This window comes from Sapajus apella, unplaced genomic scaffold (assembly GCF_009761245.1).
Source record: "Sapajus apella isolate SASKATOON/1434 unplaced genomic scaffold, GSC_monkey_1.0 scaffold109, whole genome shotgun sequence".
Taxonomy (NCBI): domain Eukaryota; kingdom Metazoa; phylum Chordata; class Mammalia; order Primates; family Cebidae; genus Sapajus; species Sapajus apella.
In genome coordinates this window covers 1,752,136-1,775,922 of record NW_022437049.1, presented here as the reverse complement: position 1 = coordinate 1,775,922, position 23,787 = coordinate 1,752,136, and the positions used below count along the sequence as shown (strand labels likewise).

The 23,787-nt window shown below is 53.5% G+C and overlaps 1 protein-coding gene and 1 long non-coding RNA gene across 11 annotated transcripts in view; one reads left to right on the top strand and one right to left on the bottom strand.

Moving 5' to 3' along the window:
• CTIF (cap binding complex dependent translation initiation factor) overlaps positions 1 to 23,787 on the bottom strand; it is a 323,679-nt gene that overhangs the window by 11,190 nt on the left and 288,702 nt on the right. Inside the window, exon 11 of one of the 9 annotated variants that reach the window (XM_032259418.1) lies at positions 2,663 to 2,739. The exons of the other annotated variants lie outside the window; for them this stretch is intronic. Coding sequence (XP_032115309.1) covers positions 2,663 to 2,739 — 77 coding nt within the window. The remainder of the gene's footprint in view (positions 1 to 2,662; positions 2,740 to 23,787) is intronic. 9 annotated transcript variants of the gene reach the window in all.
• LOC116537338 lies at positions 12,711 to 19,084 on the top strand. Of its 2 annotated transcripts, XR_004263080.1 has the most exons (5): positions 12,711 to 12,893; positions 13,234 to 13,578; positions 14,966 to 15,229; positions 15,987 to 16,580; positions 17,618 to 19,084. It is a non-coding gene; the product is annotated as an uncharacterized LOC116537338 (long non-coding RNA). The 2 variants fall into 2 exon arrangements; XR_004263079.1 differs by having other exon boundaries at positions 13,234 to 15,229.

The following is a 23,787-nucleotide window of genomic DNA, read 5'->3' as shown; positions in this document are numbered from 1 at the left end:
TGACATGATGTGCTTATTGCCTGTTGGCGTCTCCCCGCTCTAGAAGGCAAGCTCCATGAGGGTAGGGCGATGTCGATCCACTGCTCTCCCCAGCATCTGGCACACGTTGGAAAATATTTGCTAAGAAACATGCTTTGGGAGCCAGGGAGCAAACTCACCCAGCTGAGAGTCTGCGAGAGGGAAGGAAAGTACTCACCCAGAGAGACTGCTGGCCAGGCACCCTGGTGCACACACCCTTGAAAAGATGACAGTGAGGGGGATGTGGACGCGTACCCCTCCCCAGACCCCTCTCACCAGAAGAGATGTGGCACAGAATTATTATCGATGTGCCTGCAAACATAGAGTGCCTGTGGAAATACAAGCTGGTATCACTCTGTAGATGGCAATTTGGTAATAATCATCAACAATAGGCGTGTCTGCACCCTCTGACCCAGCAATATTACTTCTAGGAATTTATGCTACACGTTCACCACACACATGCCGTACAACACGTGTCCTCTACTATTCTGCAGTACTATACTATACTGTGCTGTACTGTACTGTAATATACATGTTGCTATACTATTATTAGAGCAAAAGATCAAAAGTAACCTGGACCTCCCCCACAAGGGGGCTGGTTAAGTTGTTATAGTATGTCCATGTGGGCTACTCTGCGGCAGTGACCCCTCTTCTGCACAGGGGTCTGCGCATCCCCAAGGAAAGCCGAGGGAGGCTTCCACCGAGCCAGTGCCTGGCGGCCTTTTTTGGCCTACAGGCAAGGGTCTCCCTCACCTAGAGGATTCAAGAGGCCAGGATGAAGACCAGGAAGCAGGTTCTGGAAAAAGCTGGAGGTGAGGGGTGTGTCTCATCCTGCAGTAAGCCTACCAGAGTCATGATAGGGTCCAGCCTCCAACTGTGAGGGGCTGGTTCAGGGCCTGGGAGGAGCCTGTGACTGTCTGGGACCGGGCTGGAGGGAAAGGTGGGCCTAGCCACACTTACTCAGCAGGAAATATGGGGATTAAGATTAGGAGAATTCTGTGTGGTCTTGCTGGAACTTTTTTTTTTTTTTTTTTTTTTTTTAAGATAGCGTCAGGCCGGGTGTGGTGGCTCATGCCTGTAATCCAAGCACTTTGGAGGCCAAGGCGGGCGGATCACCTGCGATCAGGAGTTCAAGATCAGCCTGACCAACATGGTGAAACCCCGTCTTTACAAACAAAAAAAAAGTGTCTCACTCTGTCCCCCAGGTTGGAGTGCAGTGGTACAACCATAGCTCACTGTAGTCTCAACCTTCTGGGCTTAAGCAATCTTCCCACCTCAGCCTCCCAAGTAGCTGGGACCTGGGGTGTGCCACCATGCCTAGCTAATTTAAAAAAAAATTTATTAGATATGAGGTCTCACCATGTTGCCCAGGTTGGTCTTGAACTCCTGAGCTCAAGTGATCCTCCTACCTTGGCCTTCCAAAATGCTGGGTAAATTACAGGCATGAACTACCCCACCTAGTCTGGAACTTCTTTCTTATAGTAAATTTCCCTCATATGCTTCCCCAGGGTGCTTAGCAGGAAAAGCAATCCTTAAAATAAGAATTGATGGTAGCAATCGCAGGGGAGGGGGACGGTAAGTATGTGGTGGGAATGAAACTCCAGACAGAGTGGGTGGTGGCGCTGGGTGAGGAAGAGGCAGAATCCAGGAGCTGATGGGGAGGAAGGGAGGGTGGCTGGTGAATGCAGCCGCAGGCAGGTGTCACGGGCTGACACAGCGGAGCTGCTAGTCAGTGCTTCTTCCTGGGAGGGAGGGGCGCCTGGAGCAACCGTTTGTCCCGAGACCAACTTCTCAGGGGGCTCTTGTCCCTCACCTGGGGCTTGCCAGGTTCTGAGGTTTAGGGAGGAGCAAGGTAACAATATGAGAAATTCTGAGAAAGCCAGGCCTGTCAGGCCCTAGAGGCTCTCAATGTGGCTGTGTCTTCCTCTGAGCAGAGAGGGAGGCATTGACAGGGCTGCGTGGAAGCCTGCTGGGGTATCGAGGTGTTACAGTGAGCCCTGTGCCCTGACGATCAAGGGTCTCCTCCTCATCTCTCCTGCAGCCCACAGCCTGTATACCCTCCACTTCCCGCGACGGGGATGCTTGGGCCTGCAGAGCGGTTCCACAGGCTTCCTGATTTTTCTCCTCCCTTTTCCCATCTTTGTGTCCTCCCCTTCCCAAGCCTTCTTCCCTAGGCATGCCTGAACTCTCTGCAGGCTAGCTCCTGGAGGCACTGCCCCTGCTGCCTTGAACCCCCTGGCTCCCGCCAGGGCAAGGGACAGACTGCCCAGGGCCCTAAGGCAGAGCTGGGGCGGGTTCTCAACCCTGAGCCTCCCTTCCAACCTTATCTTTCTCTGGGTTGTTTGGGAAAGTCTGCCTGAAGCCAAAAATCACATTGCGAGAGGCCCTCTCGCCAAAGGCCTGCTGGGCTTTCTCAAGGAAGCCAGGCAAGGAGCTTCTCGTCTGACTTGTCCCTCTCAGTTGCTGGGACACAGAGAGCACAGGAAGGGCCCTGGTGGCTGCAGATCGTGTCCTGTCCTCCACGCACAGACCTGCTGGGTGGCTGGCTTTCCAGCGTGGATTCTCAGAGCCTTCGGGGCAAAGGGATGGTGGAGGATGCTCCCTCAACCTCCCCTCCGACAGGTCACACAGCTGGGGGCCCTACCTGCTGTTTTGTGGCAGGACAAGTGTGTGGGCCTGCCTCTTCCAGGAGGCCCTTGACACAACTTCACAGGCTTCCTCCTGGTAGGTACAGTGAACCCCAAGTTTCTCTTCAAAGAATCAGTATGTCAGTATGCTCAGCTCTCTTACTCCTTAATTCTGTATTGTAAAGTTTAGCTTCCTTGTAGTTTCAGTAAACCTTTCTACCAGTTCTAATCAGTAATTCACATCTGTTCCCTGGTCCCCTGCTCCGTCCTGACCCATGCTGGTCACCTGCTGCGGTCACCTGCTCTGGTCACCTGCTTTGACCCCTGCTTACCTGCTCTGACCTGCCGTAACCGTACTTCCCACCAAACTACCCACCCCGCCACTCTGGCTCGTACCCCTGCTCCATTTAAAATGGCCAGTTGGAATTAGACTAGACTGTGCGGTCTAGCCAATAGGGGAATGACACAGTAGTAGGGGCTCCCTGCATCAGGCATAAGGACCCCTTCCTCTCCTTGTCCAGGTGTGCATTCGCCATTTCTCCATCTGTGAGCTGTACACTTCTACAGAAGTAAATTTTTGCTAAGGAAATTTATATTCGAGTGCTACGTCTTTTGCGGCATCAAAAATTCTACTTATAACACTCCCTGGGGTCCCGTCAGTGCCGGGGCTCCCCAAGCTTCAGGGTGATCAGTGGCTGCCCAGAAATTCCTACTGGACTTACTCTTAGTGGGTATCATCCCAAGGGAAGAACCTTTCCAGTCTCTTCCATCTTGGCTTAAATGACCTGTCCTGTGTCCCATTTCTCCAGGGCTCTGATTTCCTAAGAGACAGCTCATTTTTGGGATAAGAGGATCCCTGCCAGTATAGAGGGGGCCAACTAGCTCTCTCATTTATGTATGTTCTATTTGGGATATCCAGGAGACAGCAGCTTCACTTAGCTCAAAGACAGGTATCAAAAATTAGTGGCATCTTGAATAGTGACTTGTACACTCATGTTCACAGCAGCATTATTGACAATAGCCAAGAGGTGGAACAACCCAAGTGTTCATTGAAGGATGAATAAACAAACAAGTGGTAAATCCATACAAGGGGAGTATCACCCAGCCTTAAAAAAAAGGAAGGACGCTCAGACACATGCCGCAACATGGATGAACCCTGAAGACTTAGGCTCAGCGAAGTAAGTCAGGCACAGAAGAACAAATACTGCATGATTCCACTTCTGTGAAGTCCCGAGAGGAGTCAGATTCACAGACACGGGGAGGAGAATGGTGGGTGCCAGGAACTGGGAGGCGTGGATGGGCGTGTTTCGTGGGGACAGAGCTGCAGTTGGGGAAGGTGAAGACATTCTAGAGATGGACGGTGGGGATGCTACACAACAATGTGAACACACTTAATGCTGAAAGACGGGCTGGGCGTGGTGGCTCACGCCCGTAATCCCAGCACTTTGGGAGGCTGAGGCCAGTGGATCATGAGGTTAAGAGATCGAGACCAGCCTGGCCAACATGGTGAAACCTCATCTCTACTAAAAATACAAAAATGAGCTGGGCATAGTGGCGCATGCCTGTAATCCCAGCTACTCTGGAGGCTGAGGCAGGAGAATCGCTTGAACCTGGGAGTCGGACGTTGCAGTGAGCCAAGATGGCACCACTGCACTCTAGCCTGGTGATAGAGTGAGACTCTGTCTCAAAAAAAAAAAAAAAAAAAAAAGATTAAAATGGCAACCTTCATATTACGTGTTGTATGTATATGTATGTATTTATTCACCCATAAAAATTGGTTAAAAAAGAGGCAGGCTGGGCGGGGTGGCTCATGCCTGTAGTCCCAGCACTTTGGGAGGCCGAGGTGGCCATATCACTTGAGGTCAGGAGTTTGAGACCAGCCTGGTCAACATGGCAAAACCCTGTTTCTACCGAAAATACAAAAATTTGCCAGGCATGACGGCACAAGCCTGTAATTCCAGCTACTTGGAAGCCTGAGGCAGGAGAATCACTTGAACAGGAGGTGAAGGTTGCAGTGAGCTGAGATCTTACCACTGCACTCCAGCCTGAGTGACAGATTGAGACTTCATCTCCAAAAGAAAAAAAAAAGGCATTGGCAGGAGCAGGCACCCCCCGTGTGGGCAGGACTGTCCCTCTCCTCTGCTGCCACCTCTGGAAGGAGAGCCGCACCAATGAAGGAGACCAGGCTGCTCCTTCTGGAGGTCAGAGGTCCTGGGGCGGGGGGAGGAGCAGCCCACTCTTCAGAGCCTCTGGCACTCACAGGGATGTGGGCGGGCTGGGGCAGGCAGGCCTCCCATGCCCTCGAACAGCGAAATGTGTTTCTTGGATGAGAATCCAAGGCAATTGTGCGAGCCCACACAGTGTTTGTTCGGAAGTGAATGCATTCCTGTCCTATTGTCTCTGCTGGAGACTTGTTGTGGGCACACCCATCATATCCTCCCTCGGGGAGAAGCCAAGGTGCTCCAGTCTGGCTGTGGCTGTGGGAGGCCCCACAGCAGCCAGGGAGAAAGGCAGCCTGGTGGGAGTCTCCCGGAGTCCCTGGGGGAAGGGCCATGGGCACAGGCAGGCTGCCCAAGGCGTGCCCAGGACGTAACCAGGCTGGTAGCTTGGGATGCCACCCCGCAGGGAGGAAAAGGGGGTGCTGAGAACTCATGGGCGAGCCTTGCTGTGCAGGTAGGGATGAGCACTGGTAATCCCAACATCTTGCCTTGCTAGTGGGGGGTGCAGTGTCTACTCGAAGTGGGCTGGCCAGCCCACCGTGACCACCTCAGCTCACCCACAGCACAGCCTTCTACGGTGGGAGAGCAAACCCAAGCCACCTAAGGCAGCTGCAGAAGAGCTCAGCCCAGCCCCTGCCTGGAGGAGCCTCCCTCCTCTGGTAGCCACCCGAGGTGGGCTAAGGAGCAGCCACCAGGGAGCCAAAGTGGGAAGTTTGCAGAGGGCTGTGATCGGCTGGTCTGCTGGAGAACAAAGCCAGCCAGGGAGCTTGGGTTGGCTAGCTGGGCCGGTGGACAGGCCAGGGTTGTGGGAGGACAAGCAGAAGGTGTGGAAGGAATTGCAGGGCAGGAGAGAGCGAAACATGGAGAAAAGATCATGGGAGGTAAAGGCCACGGTGGCCAAGGAAGCCAGAGATGGACACACATGCTGACAGTGGAAGGGACAGGGAGAAGAATGCGGCAGAGTCAGAAGGCCACACCTGCAGGGGGCCTAGGATGGTTGCCACCCACATGTCAGAAGTGCCCTCTGGGAAAGTTGGCCCATCTGCCTGTGCCTCTGCGGGACCTGGACCTGCACCCACACTAAACCTGGAGGACGGCACAGGGACTGTGCCCATGGTAATGACGAGTCATCAAGAAGCGGGCCAATTATGTCTGGGCCTCTGTTCAGAGAGGCAGGAAAGTAGATAATCTATCCAAGAAAGGCTATCATCAAAAATGTGCAGCAGGCTTGGAGACAGAAGACCAGCTGCTCACGGAGACTAACCCCCGGCCTGCCACCTAATCACTCTGCATCTCGGCTTCCTCACCTTAGAATGGGGATAGTATCTGCCTTGGATTGTTTGGAGAGTCAATTGAGATTATGCATGTGAAAGAGCTTTGATACGTGCGGAGCTTGATCCAAATGTAAGGTGTTATTACTGCTGTTACGTTTATATCTTTATAAACATATATCTTCCCTGAAGATCGCAACACGCTTTGTATGCACCATTCCATTTACCCTCATGACACTCCTGTGGAGACAGGGAAAGGCCACTGGTATTATCATATCTGCTTAATTGATAGAGAAACTGAGGCTCAGTAGTTAAGTGGCTTGCACAACCCAGACAGCAGGTCTGAGTGGAAAGTGCTGGAGAGTCCTGGATCTGTGTTCTCTCCTTTACAGAATGATTTTAATCTCTTACATTAGCTAATTCTTACTTTGCTAGTTGGAGCTCGTTTATATATATATATATATATATATATGTATTTTTTTTTTTTCCTTTGGGACAGAGCTTCGTTCTGTTGAGAGGCTGGAGTGCAGCGGCACGATCTTGGCTCACTGCAACCTCCGCCTCCCTGGTTCAAGCGATTCTCCTGCCTCAGCCTCTCAAGTAGCTGGGACTACAGGTTTGTGCCACCACGTCCAGCTAATTTTTCTACTTTCAGTAGAGATGGGGTTTCACCATGTGGGCCAGGATGGTCTTGATCTCTTGACCTTGTGATCCGCCTGCCTTGGCCTCCCAAAGTGCTGGAATTACAGGCGTGAGCCACCACGCCCGGCCGGAGCTCATCATTTTTAATTGCGTTGACTGGTGGCAATAGTCAACCTGAGCCTTCACAAGATTGAACTGATCTTACCTATTCTTTGTATTGGCCACTACCTATGTAACCATCCACTCATCCATCCTTTTAACCATCTGTCTACTCACCTACCCATCCATCCATCCACTTATCCATTCTTTCATCCATCTATCTACCCACCTACTCATCCATTCATCCATCTATCCATCCTTGCATCCATCTATCTACTCACGTACCCATCCATCCATCCAACCATCCATCCATCCACTCAGCAACATTTATGAAATATCTACTGTGTGCTAAACACTATGTAAGTACAGGGACAGCAAGAGGAATAATAAGACATCACTTTTAGTGTAGTAGGGAGAAAGCAAGAGACTTGCTTGGTAATGGCACTGCAGCATAAGAAGGCATGGTGGTGGTGGAGAGCATGCCAGGCATATGGCACAAGAAAGATGTCCAAAAGCAAAAAATGAGCACTAGCAGAGTACAGTGATGAACAACAAATATTTCAAGAGGCCTAAAATATATGGTGCTGGGGGTGGAATGCGCTGATAAAGAAGGCAAGGGCTACATCTTAAAGGGCTCCAGTTGCCATGGTACTGAGTGTGGATTTTATCCCAAGGGACTGGAGAGCCACTGAAAGACTTTCAACTGGAGAGTAGCATAGTAACACTTGCATTTTGGACTGGAGGCAGGGGGACGGTTAGAAGGTTGCTATGCAAAATTGGGGTGGCTTGAATTAAGGCCAGGAGGAAGGGAGGAGGATACTGAAGAGGCAGAAGTGAGAGTGAGGAAAAGGATGGGGTAGAAGACGGCCCGCCCCTGGGATTAGGGCCTGGTAAACTGTGTAAGTGATGACGTCATCAACAATATTGGGAGGGAAGGTGGAGGTGGTTTTGGTGTAAGTGAATGAGTTCAGCGTTAGAAACATTGAGTCCGGTGTCCCTAGGGATGACCAGGGAAGATGACTAGTGGGAGAGTGGTAATCTGGGATCAGCAGTGCCCAGGGATTGGTCAAGGCCATCGGTGTGAGTGAGGTGACCTGAAGAACACATGGAAAGAGAAGACGGCAGGCGCTCCCAACCTGAACACAGCGATGCCTAAAGAGTGAGGGAGGAGGAGAAGCCCCCAAGGAAGGAAGAAAAGGGTGGTCAGAGAGTTAAGCAGAACACGGGGAAGTGGCTTTATGAGGGCCAAGAGTTCCAATAAGTACAAGGTCACCAGTGTCAAAACTCAGAGAGGTCAAGCAAGGCGAACACTGACCAAGGTCCCCTGGATTTGGTGATTCGAGGAGCATGGGTGAGCTTTGCCACGATGACTTCAGTGCTGCTGCTGAGGCAGTGGAAGCCTGGGCTGGGCCCCACAGGGTTGGAGAGGGCGAAGGAGGTCCAGAAGTGTAGATAGAAAGAGCACACCATCTCCTTCTTTTCCTTTGCAATTTCTATACTTTCTTCTCTCCCCATCTTGCCCTGACCCCCTTCTTCTCTTCCTTCCTTTCTTTCTTTTCTTTGTTTTTGGAACCTGCCTGTGGAAGAAGAAAAGGGAGGATGCTGGGGGGAAGGGAATGGTCTAGAGTCTGGTGTGGTTAAAGTAGGGAGCCTTGAGCTCTTTTAAAGGTAGAGGTGAGCTGCCAGAGTGCAGGAGAGGAGGACGGTCAGAAAGGAGGACAGAATCCAAAACAGATCCGCCTTAAAGAAGAGAAGCGTCACCCCTCTGAAGGGGGAGGAAGGGTGGTGTGGCCGTGGATATAGGTGCTTGTGTAGATGCTCACGTTGCCCAGGCTGGCAACAAAGCTACAAAATTAGTGCTGTTTTATGTTAATCACTCTTGCCTGCCCGCAGTGCAGACGCCTCGAGCAGAGGGGAATGGGCCCCCAATGCCGCTTTTCCACCAGTGTTGACATGGAGCCTGGGTACGGTGGCTATGGTCAGATGTCAGGAAATTTGTGGTTCTGACCTGGCCTTCAGTCCAAGCTTGTGCCCTGTGGTCTGGCTTCCAGCCTTCCTAACTAAGGCGGGCAGGCACCCTAACTGTGTATCAGGCGCCCCAGAGGGAATAATTAGCTTCCTTCCTGCCGAGCTTGCAAACCACCCGATATAAAGTGGCGACAGTGGATGTCACATGGGGGATGCTTCATCTCACAGTTGGCCCGGGGGCTGGAAACATAATTTGGGGCTCAGGGCAGACACCAAATCCTTCTGCAGACATTGGAGCCAGAAGGCAGGGCCACAACTCCAGCGGCTCCTGCTGGGGGCCAAGCCCCAGCAAGTGACCTAGGCAGGGGTCTACTTCTGTTCACAGTCCCAGCAACCAGGATTCCCAGGACTCTGGGGTAGGTTTGAGACTCCAGGGAAGCAGCTGTGTCTGCAGCCAGTGCCTCCCAGCTTCCCCTTTAGGTCTTCCCCATCCCTTCTGGAAGCTTCTTCTGTGCTCACTGCCCCCAGTCCAAGATCCCTCCTGAGGGGTGACAGGAAATGCCTAAGGCAGCTCTGAGGTTCCCCTTTAGCGAGGGGGCCTCTGAGGGTGACCAGAGCCTTTGGACTCCTCATGCCTCACCTGGCTTACATATTCTGAGTGCTTGTTCTATGTGCTCTGTGTGTTTTTAAAGATCCATTTGATCTTTCTACCAGATGGTCTGAGTTAGGCACTACTGCAATGCTCTTCATGTCACAGCTGCAGAAACCGAGGCAAGGGAGGGAAATGACTTCTCCAAGAGCAACGAGGAGGTGGAAAATGGCTTCACTCCTGCTCCCCAGTGAGTCCCACATAGATAGGCTGAAGGGGAGAGGCCGACCAAAGGTGGGGTGACGGCACATCCTACTTGCCTGGAATAGTTCCAGTTTTCACCTGTCATCTCAAAGTCATTCGTAAAAGCACCCCTTCCGCTCTCCAAATCACCCTGATTGGGATCATTTAGGGTCACCTAGATGGGAGGGGTGCTGGGAGTCTTTCCCAGGCCCGGGATCACCTGACAAGTCCATAGCCCTCTGGCCTATTCCACTTCCCCTCGCTGCGCCTCAGGCCACATTATAAAGTGTGGCAGTGCCTCCGGCCAGCTAAGGGCCCGGTGGCTGGGGTGGGCAGGAGGGCTCGGAAGGCTACTGAGCACCCTGTGGCCTAGTGGGTGGCGGTTATCATCGCAGGAGATCAGAACTCCTGGCCCACAGGCGGCACTTGAGCCTGCCAGCCCTCCCCACTCCCTGGAGGGACAGGGTGGAGTTATGCTAACTGGGAACACTGGGGATGGCTCTCCAAGGGAGCACAGGGCCCTGGGGAGAGCAGCTGGAGGAGAGAACGGTGGAAGAGCGGCTACTGGCCCAGCTCCCCACGGGGCAGCGCAGCCAGCAGTGCCCGGCCTAGGGGGAAATCTCTGACCCTCCCCCGTCAGGCCGCCCTCTCCAGGAAGGACTGCATTATATGCCTGACTCTGTACAACACAGCTCCTTGAGACAAGGGACAGTTTGGGCAGACAGGGGCCAGTCCTGGGGCTCCAGGTGGGTGGGAGGCTCTCCTCAAAAGCCCACAGGACTCTGAACTTATAGGTCTCGTCACAACCCCTTGACCTCCACCAGGCTGGGACCCTGGGCAAGCAGAAGGGTAGGGCAGGGGCCTCAGGCTGCCATCTGCTCCTGGCTGAGCCTCCTCCCTGCCCCCAGCCCCAGCCCCAGCTCCTTCCCCCAGCCCCTTCTTCTGGCCCCTACCTCCGCCCACCTGAGCCCTGGACTTGACCTTGCTGGCTGTAGGGGGAGGGTGTGATAAGCATCTCCGTGGAGGGAGCTAGCTGCCTGCAAAGGCATTTTCCGCTCTCTAAAGTAAACAATCAAACAGGAAATTAATCGAGAAACCCACATCAACGGAAGGTTCAGGTTGTGATTTTCACAGCCCCAGAGCCAGGAAATTCAAAGTTACAGTTCCCATAGTAACTTGCCTGTAGAATCAGTGACTGCTGGGCTGGAACAAGGCCCTGAGGGGTCAACCAGGCCAGCCCTTGCCTCCGGAAAGCATCGCCCAGCAGTAAGTCTGAGAGTCTCAGGGTAAGCTGCTCTTCTGAGGTGGAACATTAATCCTGAGAATGCTGCGCGGTCAGGCTCTACCTTCCATGCTCACAGGAATGGGGGCTCAGGTGACCTCTCAAGGATTCCATTGTCCCACTTTCTATAATATATTCCTGTACTCCCTTGAGCACCCTCATCCACAGGCCTGCATTCTGTGAAACGGGAATAACACTCATCAGGCCTCCTGCTTCACCGGCTGCAAGTCAACCAAGTGCGGGGCTCAGCGAGGCCTGGCTTCCACACTCACGCCCCACCAGCCTTGCTCTACTCAGTCCCATGAGACCCGACCTCCCTCTCCACCCATCCCCACTGCCCCCGAATCTTATAACTGGCATTGGCCCATCCCCTGGTTGTTTCTCTTCCAAGAGACATCTCAGTGGACTGACAGGTCCAGGAGCTTTGGAAACAGCCACCAAGGCAGTTCCATGACTTGGAGATCCTTGTCACCCCAACCCTCCCACCCCTTGTCAGCACCAAATACATTGATATTAAGCTCAGTGAACACTTACTGCCCCCCTGACTGATAACCGGGTAGATTTAATGAAACCAGAGGCAAAGCCTCCACATCCAGTAGAGAGGGGCTGCGTGTCTTGGGTGGAGTTCTCTTTTGTGTGTGAGCCCTGAGGAGTCCCTGCCTGGCAGGAAAGGAGATAAGGGCGGCGGAGCTCAGCCTCAGACGGAAACAGTCTAGAATCCTTCCCTGAGAGCCACCCTGCCCTCACACCCGAGATGGCCACTAATAGCTGCCAGGCTGTATCAGCCAGGCGCGGACCCCTGGGATAACACCAGCTGAGGAGACAGCCACTGCCTGCCAGGCACTGGGCCGGTGGCAGAGGGGGCCTGCTGGCCTGCCCACATGCCAGCCTGGCCCCTGAGCCAGCGCCTTGAATTGAGCAAAGCAGTGTCAAGACACAAGTGGCGCCTGCTGGAAAGAGACAGAGTGTCTCCTCAATTTCCTAACAGGCCCAGCCGCATGCCAGGGGCGGACAGGCCAGCTCAGAATGCCTGGCCTGGCTTGCGAAACAGTCCTTTCCTCCTCTGGGTAAGCTTCCCTGGGGGCGACTAAACCGCAGTCCAGCCGCCCAATTCCCTGGAGGAGCTAGGCTGAGCCGCGAGGGCGCTGCCCTAGGCAGAGGGGCTGAGTTCTCTGCTGTCTCAGAGGGAAGCTCGGGGAGGCCACCCACCAGCTCAGAAGGAGGGCCTCCCCATGCCCAGAGCCCAGGGGCTGCCCCAGCCACGAGTCCCCTGCCTGCTCACTGAGTGGGCACAAGATCATCTGCAGGGCTATGCCAACTTACAGTTCCCTGAGCCTGAGAAGAAGCTTCATAGAAGACTTTTTATGGGATGTTTATGTTAACCAGGTACCCTCCTACATGTAGGGGGCTGTTACCAACCTTGGACTTTATTGAGGATGAGTTGGGGAGGGCATAGATAACGAGCAAGGGTCATTGAGAAAAGGCACACACTGGCTCACTTCTCTGCCACCGGGCATGGAAGTCTGAAGAAACCTTTGCTTAAACCATGTCCTTTTTTGCATGATAATCTTGGCTTGCTGTATTTACATCAACACTTGCAGTAGCCTGGTTCCCAGAAAGAGGTGCCTGTCTTCTAGGGTAGGGGTGGGGTGGAGTGAAGCCACGTGGCGGGAGCTGGGTTGGAGGGCTATCCTCTGGGTGAGGGAGTGCAGCTGGTTCTGCAGTGGGTTTGGGCATAAGGCAGTAAGCAAGGACCAACTGGGTAGGACAGCTGGGCTGGGGACAATTAAGCTCTGTTCACGTTCAGAGAAGAATCAGGCTGTGCTAGCGGCATAATTAGCATTGTGCTCAGAGGAACTGCCGCCCATTGGAGGAGCAGACAGGCCTGGGCTGAGAAAAGGGCCTGGGGCTGCCCGGGGTGTCAGCAGGGATTTGGTAAGTACTCTTTGCCAAATCTAAGAGACTCGGAGATAAGAGAAGTTAATTGGCACCTGGAAGTTTGTTTGACTTTAGAGCCTTACCCTTAGCAGAATATAAATTTTAATAATAGGGCAACTCTTAAGTTGAGACGATCTTTCTGGATGAATGAGCATGCGAGTCAATGTTTTGTTATCACCCGTGCATTCTCACTGTGTTCAACTGGCGAGGCTGCATGGGGTAAGGGCTTAGCCTGGCATTCAGGTGCTCGCTGGCCCACTTCCGCCCTGGGCCCTACAGCCTTCCCACCCCGTCACCTTCACAGACCTCCAATCTACCCACATTCATCTGTTCATAGGTCTAAGGATGCATCCTGTCCCTATCTGCCGCTGGCTTTTGCTGAAGATTCTCTGTGCTAGGCATGCCTTTTCCCATTTTGGCTCCACTGACCAGATCCCTTGAGACCAACTGCAAGAGCCTCCTCCAGGAAGCCTTCCCTGATCTTCTACGACCTCTGTAGCCAGAAGACTCACCACTCCCAGCCTGGGGCAACTGTTGCTTCTACCTAGTTCTAGGTCTCCTCTAGCATCTACCTAGATTAGCTTTTCTTCATATTGCTCACACAGGAACTTGGGTCTGCCTAGCCCTCTTGGAAGACCTGAAGATTGGATTTGAAAGAAGGCATGGCTTCCTGCTGGCTGGGGTGAGGCCACTTGGAAGGGCCTCTGTTTCCCAGATGCAGCCCCCCAGCGATATAAAGCCTTGGAGCACAGCAAGTCCTGCATCCAACTTCTGCAGGGAGCCTGAGGGGGTAGTAACAACTTTTCATTCATTCACTTGTTCAACAAGGAGGCACAGATCCTGGACTCGTGGATTTATGAGTCTGGGAGGGAAGACAGGTGGTGCATAAGCAGGTCAGCATTTGGAACAGGCTGTAAAGTGAGACTGGCTGGATTCTAACCCTGACTCAGCTGCCTCGCTGGTCATGTTGCGCAATACAGGCGACCTCTCTGTGTCTCAGTTTCCCTACCTGTGAAGTAGGATAGTAAGATTACCTCCCGCCAAGGGTAGCTGCAAGGGTTAAAGAAGATGATGTGGAATATTTAGGATGAGCTCAGTCAGTGGTGGCTCTTGTTACTGAGTGAGCTGCAAGTGGCACAGCAGAGGGTGGGTGGGGTCAGTGATGGAGAGGAGAGGAGGCTCAGGGACAGCTTCCTGGGAAGAAAGCTTTGAAGGTACAGCCAGGAGAGTGGGGTGAGGAGAGGAAAGGAGGGAAGGACACTGTGGACAGGGAGGAAGGTGAGCCTGGAGTGCTGAGAGAGGGCGGCAGGGTGAGGCTGAGCCCAGTTAGAAGGCTGGTGGAGAATTCAGGGGAAAGGAGACAGTGGCCTAACCGAGTCGTGGAGAGGGAGAAAAGTGGTGGCCAGACTCAAAAATCTGCAAGAGCTGCTGCTCACAGACCCTGGGAACTGGCAGCAGGGTCGGGGTTCGTGTGAGTCAGGCATGGCCTCGGGTCTGTAGCCAGCACAGCCTGGAGGTCCTCTGCTGGGAGGAGGTGCAGGCTTGGGGAGCAGAAGACGGGTTCCACTAGGACCCTTAGAGTTTGAGGGGCCGGTGGGCAGGCCGGGGGAGGTGTCAGGGAGATGTGCCCACGACTGGAGATGCAGATCTGGAGTTTGTGCAGGTCACATTTGGGGGCTGCTGCTGTCCTTGATTCTGCCTGTGACCCACACAGGCTTCGGGTCCTGTCCTGGGGGCCCCACCCTGGCTCCTGGCCAGCCGTCGCTGCCTGTTCCCTGGCAAATCCCTCTACCTCTCCATGTGTCTGGTTAAGGGGCCATCCAATCAGTGAAGCTTTGGAGAAGGCCATAAAGGTGAACACAGCGCCTGAGGGAAGGCTCCTACACTAAACTCTGGCATTGGCCCTGAGGGAGACAGAGGTTTTGGGGTCACGCACATACCTTGAGCCACCCAAGTGTGTGCAGCTACAGCCTCAAGCACAGACATGCTGTCTGTGTTGTGCTTTCTATGTAGCTTGAAAGGGGACTCGTTTCGGGGGGACACAAAAATCCATCTTTATGTTTCCTCAGATTTTCTCCAGCACCTGCCTGTGCAAGCGCCCAGGTGAGACATGGTCCAGGTGGGCCGGTGCCGAGAGGCTTATGTGAGGCCTGGGCCGCCCAACGCGCTCAGCTCGGAGGGCACTGGCTTGGGAAGGCGGGGCACCTGCCTTCCCACAGGCATTCACCCGGGATGAAAGTTCAGTGCAGGCTCCAGTTCCTATGTGAGTGTCCCCCCAGCCCACGGGCTGTGGATGTGCTGGGTGTTGGGAGAGATGCAGGAGGAACAAGCAGGTGCTTTGTTGCTGTTGTTTCTGGATTCTCACGAATGCCAAGACTACATACCCAGAGCAGTGAGGACTCTTCCTCCTTTAAGGACACTGATGGGTAGCAAGTGTGGGGGAAAGTAGAGAACAAATCAGTTCTTCTATTTTGCAGTGTAAAATAAAACCCCGGGGAAGGCGGGCTTTGTTTTTAAAAGTCTCTCTTCCCCAGCGTGCCCCATCTCTGGCATTGGACAGCAGAACCAAGTCAGAGTTCCAGAGACAGCCCTACTCCCTTCCCACCAGGGTGGGTGTGGGTGTGGGGATTCCCAGCCTCGAAGCCACCCAGCTGCCCAGGGCTGCTGGCACAGGCTGGTGGGTGATAGGGGCTCGGGACACCTGGGAGCAGGGAAAGGGCTGCGTCCAGTGGGTGGTTCCCAGCCCTGGCTTTGTACTGGATCCACTTAGGAGAGAGACGGATCCCAGCCCTCAGTCTTTCATTTTAGGGTTGGAGCGCCTACGCAGGGCTGTGGGGCCTAGGAATCCGGAGGTATAGTAAGGTTTAGTAAGTAAGGTATAGCGATCCTAGGTGTAGTAAGATCTCTGGGTGTTTCTGGTGCAGTCAGAGTGGGCACCACTGAGAAAAATGTCTGTTCAGGTGGATGGGAGTTGCAGAGGCTCCATATATGACGGAGACCCTCTTAGCTCAAATCGCCTTTGTTCTGTTTGGGCTGGGCTCACCCAGGCTCAAGTGCCCCTAGGCCCATGACCTCTACCCCTGCCTTCAGGTGCTTCTCCGGCCCAGACCTCGGCCCTCCCCAGCGCTCAAGGTGCTCCTCCTCCTCTGAGTTCCTGCATCGCTGAGAATTTGGACTCCGGATGTGACATGAGCAGCAGCCTTGGTGGCCTCTGAGTGGGGAAGTGTGCCAGGCCCCTGCTAAGTGCTTGGTGAGCCTTAAACAGCCTTGTCCTCGCCCCCACCCTGTAGGCAGGTGCCAATGTCCCCTTGCTCTAGGGAGGGGCTCTGGTGAGCACGGGGACGAGGATTTGGATCTGAGGCCATGAGGTTCTTGTTCCTCCCATTACCAATGTGTGTATGGGAGTCCCCGGGAAAGAGGTCCCCAGCTGGGGGTCCCCAGCCCCTGGGCATTGCCCACCCATGGCTTGGATGGGAGACAGGAGGAGCAAGAAGAGATCCCCAATCCTTGGCAGCTGGCAATCTCTGGGCTTCACTCATTTGCCCCCAGGCCAGGCAGTGCAGGCTTCACTGTCAAACCCTGGCTGCCTCAGCTCCCTGCCCTTCCCCTCTCCTTAACAGCCCAAACGTGGGTAGGACGCAGGACTAGTAGCTGACAATTTCCCAGGGTGTCCCAGTGGCCCTGGTGCCTTCTCAGCAGGCTGATGGCAGGTGATGTGGACGAAGCAGGGGACACACTAGAGATGTTATCCATGTGTGGTGCCCAGTAGGAAACCAGAGGCACAGCTTGGGTGGCCGGGCCAGCACCAGAACTCAGATTTCCTGACTCCTAGCTGGGTGTTCCTGCACCAGGCAAAGAGGAGAGGCGCAAAGGAGGAAAACCTGGCTAATCCTCACCTGGGCACCACCAACGGCAGGCTCCTGGGGCTTCCTACCCTGCTCCCCTGCCCCTCTAGGGGAATGTCTGGGGCTGGCAGCCCGGGGGACCTGGGGGATGTCGGGACGTGGAGGGCTGAAGTGATGGGGTTGGTTGGGGATGTCAATCACTGGTGCCTCATAATTGCCCAGGCCTTTGGAGTCGAGGTATGAGAAGCTGGGGGGTCTGCCCTATATACATCTTAGGGGGTAGCAAGGTGGTGGAGGGGTCCCCTAGAACCAGTGGTGACCCCATCGTCCTCCAGGCAGAGCAGGTAGGGCCCACACAACACTTAGAATCAGGCCTTGAAAAAGACCAGGCTGAGCATGGGGACCCTGAGGGGCAGCCCAGGGCCTCTATGAGGGCTGCTGGCTGTGCTCAAGAGGGGGCATCTGGTGGGACCACATCAGCCCCAGGAGCTGGTACAGAACACACTTGAACTCTGACCTTGTTGCTGGGATCTTGAATGCTCCAGAGCACAGTGGGGCTGCCTCTTTAGAGAAGTGGCTGCTAGGGAGGAGGGAGGGGCCTGGAGGTGGGTGGGCTTCAAGGCAGTGGCTCCCAGGGTGGGATGGACATTTATGCCTTCCTGCAACAAAAGTTCACAGGCTACAGGGCCTGGGGTCATGGGGACCAGACAGCCCCGTGCCTGTCCTCAGGTCACCTACAGCGGCAGGCAGAGGGGTGGAATGGCAAATGCAAACAGGGTGCTGGGAGGGAGCCCCTTTAGACGGATGAGGTGGTCAGGGCAGGCTTCTCTGCAGAGGAAACCCGAAGGGTGAGGGCGCAGCCAAGTCAGGGTAAAGGTGGGTGGGGGGCTTGCTGGGAAGGGATAATGACCGACAGCTCCCACACCAGTCCTCTCTCCGGACCTGGTCCAACATGTCCCACTTGATCCTCACATAGCCCCATTGCTGCTTTACAGGCCACGCCGGAGGGTGGAGATCAGATAATCTCCAGTATGCCCAAGGCCACTCAGGGGGGTCAGGGAGCTGATTCCCAAATCCAGGAATCTGTCTGAAAAGTTTGGTGCTCCCTTCTGCACTGCTCTTATAGACGTGGGATCCTTCAGCTTTCGCGGGAGCATGGATCCTTTTGAGGATCCTGATGAAAATCTGCACCTCTCCCAGAAAAATGCACCTCTACACAGGTTCACAGACATCTGCATACAATTTCAGGGTTCTCAGACCCTGAAAGCCACCAAGGACCCCAAGTACATAAGCCTTACACAGCACAACCTAAATTGTCAATGGCAGTGTCTCAGGAGGGCAGGACAGTGACCACCTCTGTGAGGCCATCAGCACAGCTATGGCTGCACATGCTGTCTGAAGGATCAGGTGGCCTTTTCCTGTGGCTTTTGAGGCTGAGGCTGAGTACCCTTGTGGCGGATGCATAACGCCAGGATGGCCAATAAAGACACCATAAAAGTTCCCAACCGTGTGCCTGACACTGGACAGATTTAATCTCCAGGTCTTCTGGGAACCCCGCAGAGTTAGGGGTTGTTTTCTCATTTTACTGATGGAGACTGAGGCTTACGGAAGAGAATTTGTTTCAAGTCCCCGCCAGTACTATGAACATGGGATTTGAAATCATGCAAGTCTGACATGCAGACCTCGGTTCTTTCTATTTTCCCTTCTCACGGAGGGGGCTTTGTGCTTCCTGGAGGCCGACAGGGAGTTTCTCTAACGTAGGTTGGAGTGGTCAGAAGGGAGCGAACTGACAGCACGAGGAAGGCTCAGCGCAAGCCAGCTCCATTCATGGGAAGTGACTCACTGCAGCCCTGCCGCTCTCGGGCTCCAGGGGACACATACACATTTCCTGTGTCTCGGCCAGGGCCTTGGGCAGTGTGAGCTGGCAGGGCAGATCGCTGAAGGCGGCTAGAGATACAAAACCACCCAGCTCTGCATTCTGAGACAAAGAAGCCTCTCCCTGGGCTCATATGACAGAGCTATGTTGCCTCTGGACCTCAGTTTTGCTGTCTGTAAAATGGGGAGAAGGTCAGACTAGATTGGGCATATTCAGTGTGGGATCCCCCTAAGGACAGCAACAGCGGCACCTGGGAAACTGCAAATTCTCCTTTATGACAGTGGCTCTCAAACTTTAACATGCATCAGAATCATCTAGAGGGTAGTTTCTCACTCGAGAACCACATAGTGAGATCAGGGATCCGTGAACTACAGTCCACAGGCCAAATCTGCTTTTTATGGTCCATGAGCTAAGAATAGTTTTTCCATTTTTCAGTGGTTGGGGAAAAAAAAATCAAAGAAGAATATTTTGTGACACATACAAATTATATGAAATTCAAATCTCAGTGTCCATAAATAAGGTTTCGTTGGCACACAGTCACTCTCAGTCATTTGCATATCGTCTACGGCTGCTTTTTCCGCTTTGAAGGCAGAGTCGAGGCGCTGGCTCTCCTGGCTTCACACTGCTGCTCTTGCCCTGCACCTCCTAGGGATGTGGTTAAACTCGGCTTTGCCTCTTGGTCTGCAGAGCCTGAAATATGTACTGTCTGGCCCTTCGTACAAGACATTTGCTGACCCTGATCTACAGAGAGAAGGGAAAGGAAGAGAAGGGGAGGGGAGGGGAAAGGAGGGGAGAAAAGGGTAGAGAAGGGGTGTGTGCAAGAGCTGGGGTCCCTTCTGGGGAAAGATGAGGTGTCAGGGGCTTTTGGAATCTGAGAGTCTTACTCTGCGCTGGGCCAGCACTTGGAATCTTTTGCACAGTTGCTTTGAGGGTGATCTGGAAGGCCCCTGTCACCAATAAAGACTTTCCTTCTTGCCTGTACAAAAACCTAACATTCCACTTCTAGAGCAGGGGCTTTTAACTGGGAAGCCCCCCCATCCAGAGGCCAGGCTTCAGGGGTGCTAGGTAAAATTTTATGCATGTAGGTGTTTTCTGGGGAGAGAGATTTTGGTGGTGCCGGTGAACTTCTCTACCCCTCCCAAATCCCAAGCACCCTTTTTTTTCCTTTGGGGCCCACATTTTTCTCTTTCTATCCCTCCTTTCAAAATGTGAAAGTCCCTGGAAGGGGGACACTGTGCATGTACATCCTCCTACCTAGGAAAGGGGTGAGGTGATCTGATGTGACCAGGCAGGCCTTAGGAAAGTCCAGAGAGTCTGAGGAGGGGTGGCGGCGGGGGGGCGGGGGGGGGAACGGAGAGAGAGGAAGTGGTGACGAAGGAAGAGGGCCTCTTTCCCAGAAGGCTGCGGGACCCCCAGGCCCACAGAGTCTGCACTCATCTGCTTCTCCCCACCAGCAAGAGGCACCCAAGGCTCGCAGCCCACGCGGCTACCCTCCCACCCTCACTGGTGGGCGCCTCCACTCCCCAGGCCCCACAGGCCTGCAGCGTTAGCCAAGCAAGTCTCAACTCTGGCCCTGGGATTCCAGGTATTTTCCCAGCCAGCCGCACCTCATCTAATTGCTTTCCAGTCAGCTAATCCCTGGCCCACGCCCTCTGCTCCGGCCAGGCAAGCCACCTCTGTGTGGCCAGCAGGAGCTTTCTGAGGCTTCCCATGGCACGCGTCCAAGCCTGGGGCAGCCTCTCGCCTCCCCTTGCCCAAACCACATCCTCTTTGTCCTTCCCCACACCTCCGACTCTCCTCTGACTAACATTTCCAAACCAAGCAGAGCTTGGTCCAGTCCAGACCGAAAGCAGCAGACGAACTCACTCCCCACCACCCCCGCCCGCCAGACGCATCACTTCCTGGCTATCAGGGAAGAGCAATTAGCAAAAAAGTGGAGCTGTACCTACTGCTCAATTTCCAGAGCTAATTGTTTTAAGCAGGGTTTTGGCTTTAATTAAAGGATAATTAGTTACTGAATGTGTGTTTGCATTTCCACAAGTGTGTTTGCATTTCCTAAGTCTGGCTTTTAACCCTGGGAAACCAGATTCAGCAAATACTTTTATGTTTCAATACTTCTGAGTAAGGGAGAAGGTCTTAATTACAGAAAAGGTAGTCCTGTATAATCAAAGGGCAATGCAAGAATGAGCTAATTGTGCCTTCCACACGCTTGGCCATGAGTTCTGTTGAGCTGCCATGAGTAGAGGGTGGCAGCTGCCCGGCCCAGCCTAGCACTGTGCCCCCATCTGTGGATTCTGTTCTTATCCCCATCATGCAACTGGCCACCCCTGCCACGGCCCTTCTCTTCCCTTTCTATGTGCTTCTTCCTTCTTATCTTTTCCCCCCTTTGGCACTTGGGAGGTTGAGGCGGGTGGATTGCTTCAGCCCAGGAGTTCGAAACCAGCCTGGGCAACATAGCAAACCCCATCTCTACTAAAAATACAAAAAATTAGCCAGGGGTGCTGGTGCACACCTCGAGTTCCAACTACTTGGTGGGCTGAGGTGGAAAGATTGTTTGAGCCTGGGAGGTCGAGGCTGCAGTGAGCCCTGACTATGCCACTGTATTCCAGCCTAGATGACAAAGGGAGACCCTGTTTAAAAAAACAAACAAACAAAAAGACCAAGTTTTGCAGACCCTGCGGGAGCTCTCCAGCCAGGCAGCCCCCGCATGCACATTGGCTGTGAGCTTGAGGTTTTAGTATTCATGGTGTCCCTTTGCTGCCTGGTGCTGTGAGAGGTGATGAAAAGTACTTTTGAGACTTTGGGAATCCAGATACTTTAGGGATCCAGAACAGCTCCAAAAGCCTGAGGATTCCAGAAGCTGCCTCCAGACCGCCCTGTCCAGTGTAATAGCCACCAGCCACATGTGGTCTTGGGCACTTCAAATGTGCCTGAGTCCAAACTGAGAGCTGCTTTCAGTGTAAACTACACACTGGATTTCAAAGACTTTGTACCAAAGGAGACGAATGTAAAAAATATCCCACTGGTACTTTTTAATATTGATCACATGTTAAAATAATTATTTTGATATATTAGACAGCATAAAATTAATTTCACCTGTTCCCTTTGCAGTTTTTTAAAACGTGGCTACTAGACAATTTGAAATTACACTTGTGGCTCACATTAGATTGCTACTGGACATGCTGCTCCTAGGTGAATCCTGCTGTAATTGTCAAGGGCTAAAGGGTTTCCGTCATTCTCAAGGTCTGTGACTGTGGGAGTCCCTTCCCATCCAGTCCATCCTCCCACCCTTCGTCCTCCCTGCACATCCTCCTAACTTCCTCTGTTCCTCACCGGAGAGGCAGCAAGGAGGGCCCTACTGAGTGCTGTCATGTACACAGCAGGTGCCAGGCCCCTAAAATAACCCTTTCCCCATGGGCTCTTGGTCCAGGGAGCTTTGCTAGAAGCTTACCCTGGCTTCTCCCAAAGATGGTGATTCATGGGATTCTGACTTTGGACAGACTACTTCAATCTCATAGGAAGCTAGGTGGAGGGTTGTCGAGAAAAGGCCACTTAACCAAAGGCAGGGACAGAGGAGAGGCAGCTTTGCAGGCTGAGAGCATTGTTTGCACTGGCTCATTCACCGTGTGGGCACAAATGGCCCCTTTGGGCTTGCTTGGTGGTGGGGGTGTCTTTCTCTTCACTTTCCCGTTTTGAGCTTATCTCCAGGGACCACTACCAGCCAGCCCCACTCTGCTCACTCACATTGCCCCTTTGAGGGTCCTGGATTTAATCTCCTCTGAGAAATCGTTCCAGATGAATTCTAGAAGGGCTGGCTATTGTCTCTGGCTTTGCTCAGCCTAGGCATTCTACTTCCTTAATTCAGTCAGTCAGTATCTATTGAGCACCTGCTGTATACCAGGCACTGTTCTAAGCATAGGGATACAGCTGTGAATAGACACCTGCCCTGCCTTGATAGTTTCCATGCTAGTTGGGAGACAGAAAACAAGCAATTAACAAAGAAAACTCCAAGATAAAGCCAAGCATCAGTAAAGCAATGAAGAGAAGGAAGGCAGGCTGTGGTGTGGCCAGGGAGGGTCTCTAGGAAACTGACATCTGCGCAGAGCCCTGGATGGGTGCCTAGAAGGGCATTCTCCCAGAGAGTGTGCCAAGGCCCTGAGCCTTATTCTACTGAGTTCCTTCACATTTTTTCTCAGTAAGAAGCACAGTTTATACAATACAAAATATGCTGTGACCCCATCCTTTTATTTCATGTCTTTTTTTTTCATGGGTGGTATGCCCCTCAGACACCGAGCTACAGGGAAGGGAGGAAGTCAATTGATAATGAACAAATCTGGCTGAACACGGTGGCTCATGCCTGTAATCCCAGCACCTTGGGAGGCCAAGGTGGGCAGATCACCTGAGGTCAGGAGTTCGAGACCAGCCTGGCCAACATGATGAAATCCCGTCTCTACTAAAAATACAAAAATTAGCTGGGCGTGGTGGTACATGCCTGTAATCCCAGCTACTCGGGTGGTTGAGGCAGGAGAATCCTTGACACTGGGAGGCAGATTGTAGTGAGCCAAGATCGTCACTGCACCCCAGCCTGGGCAACAGAGCGAGACTCTGTCTCAAAACAAAAACAAAAACAAACAAACAAAAATAACACATGTACCTGAGGGCCAGAGAGGGTAAGCTGCAGGAGACTGTCTGGCTCTGAAACACACCTTCTTCCCCCAGCATTCCGAGAGTTGTGTATGCTTTATTCAGCCTTGGCTGTCAGTGCCGGGCACTGTTTGCTCCTTCCTTCCCCAGGAGACAAGAAAGGGCCGATCCTGGAGGTTCCTTCTCAAAAGCTGGCGGCAGGTGGATACCATCCATGCTAATTTGAGCTCCAGGTCCTGACGGCTGGAGCGGGTTGGAAAAAGAGCCGCCTGGGGCCTGGAGAGCTGTGTGTGCTTTATTCACCCTTGGCTGTCAGTGCTGGGCATTGTTTGCTCCTCCCCTCCCCAGGAGACAGAAGGTCTGTGAGGGCAGGGACCCCAGTGTGCTCATGCCCAGGGCCTAGCAGCAGGTCCCGCGCTCGGCATCCCAACTGCTAGATGGGGTGCACCTGTGCTGGAGCACAGAGGCTGGGCAGGGTAGGGGCACACTCTGGGAGGCACAGAGGCCGGGCAGGGTGGGGGCACAC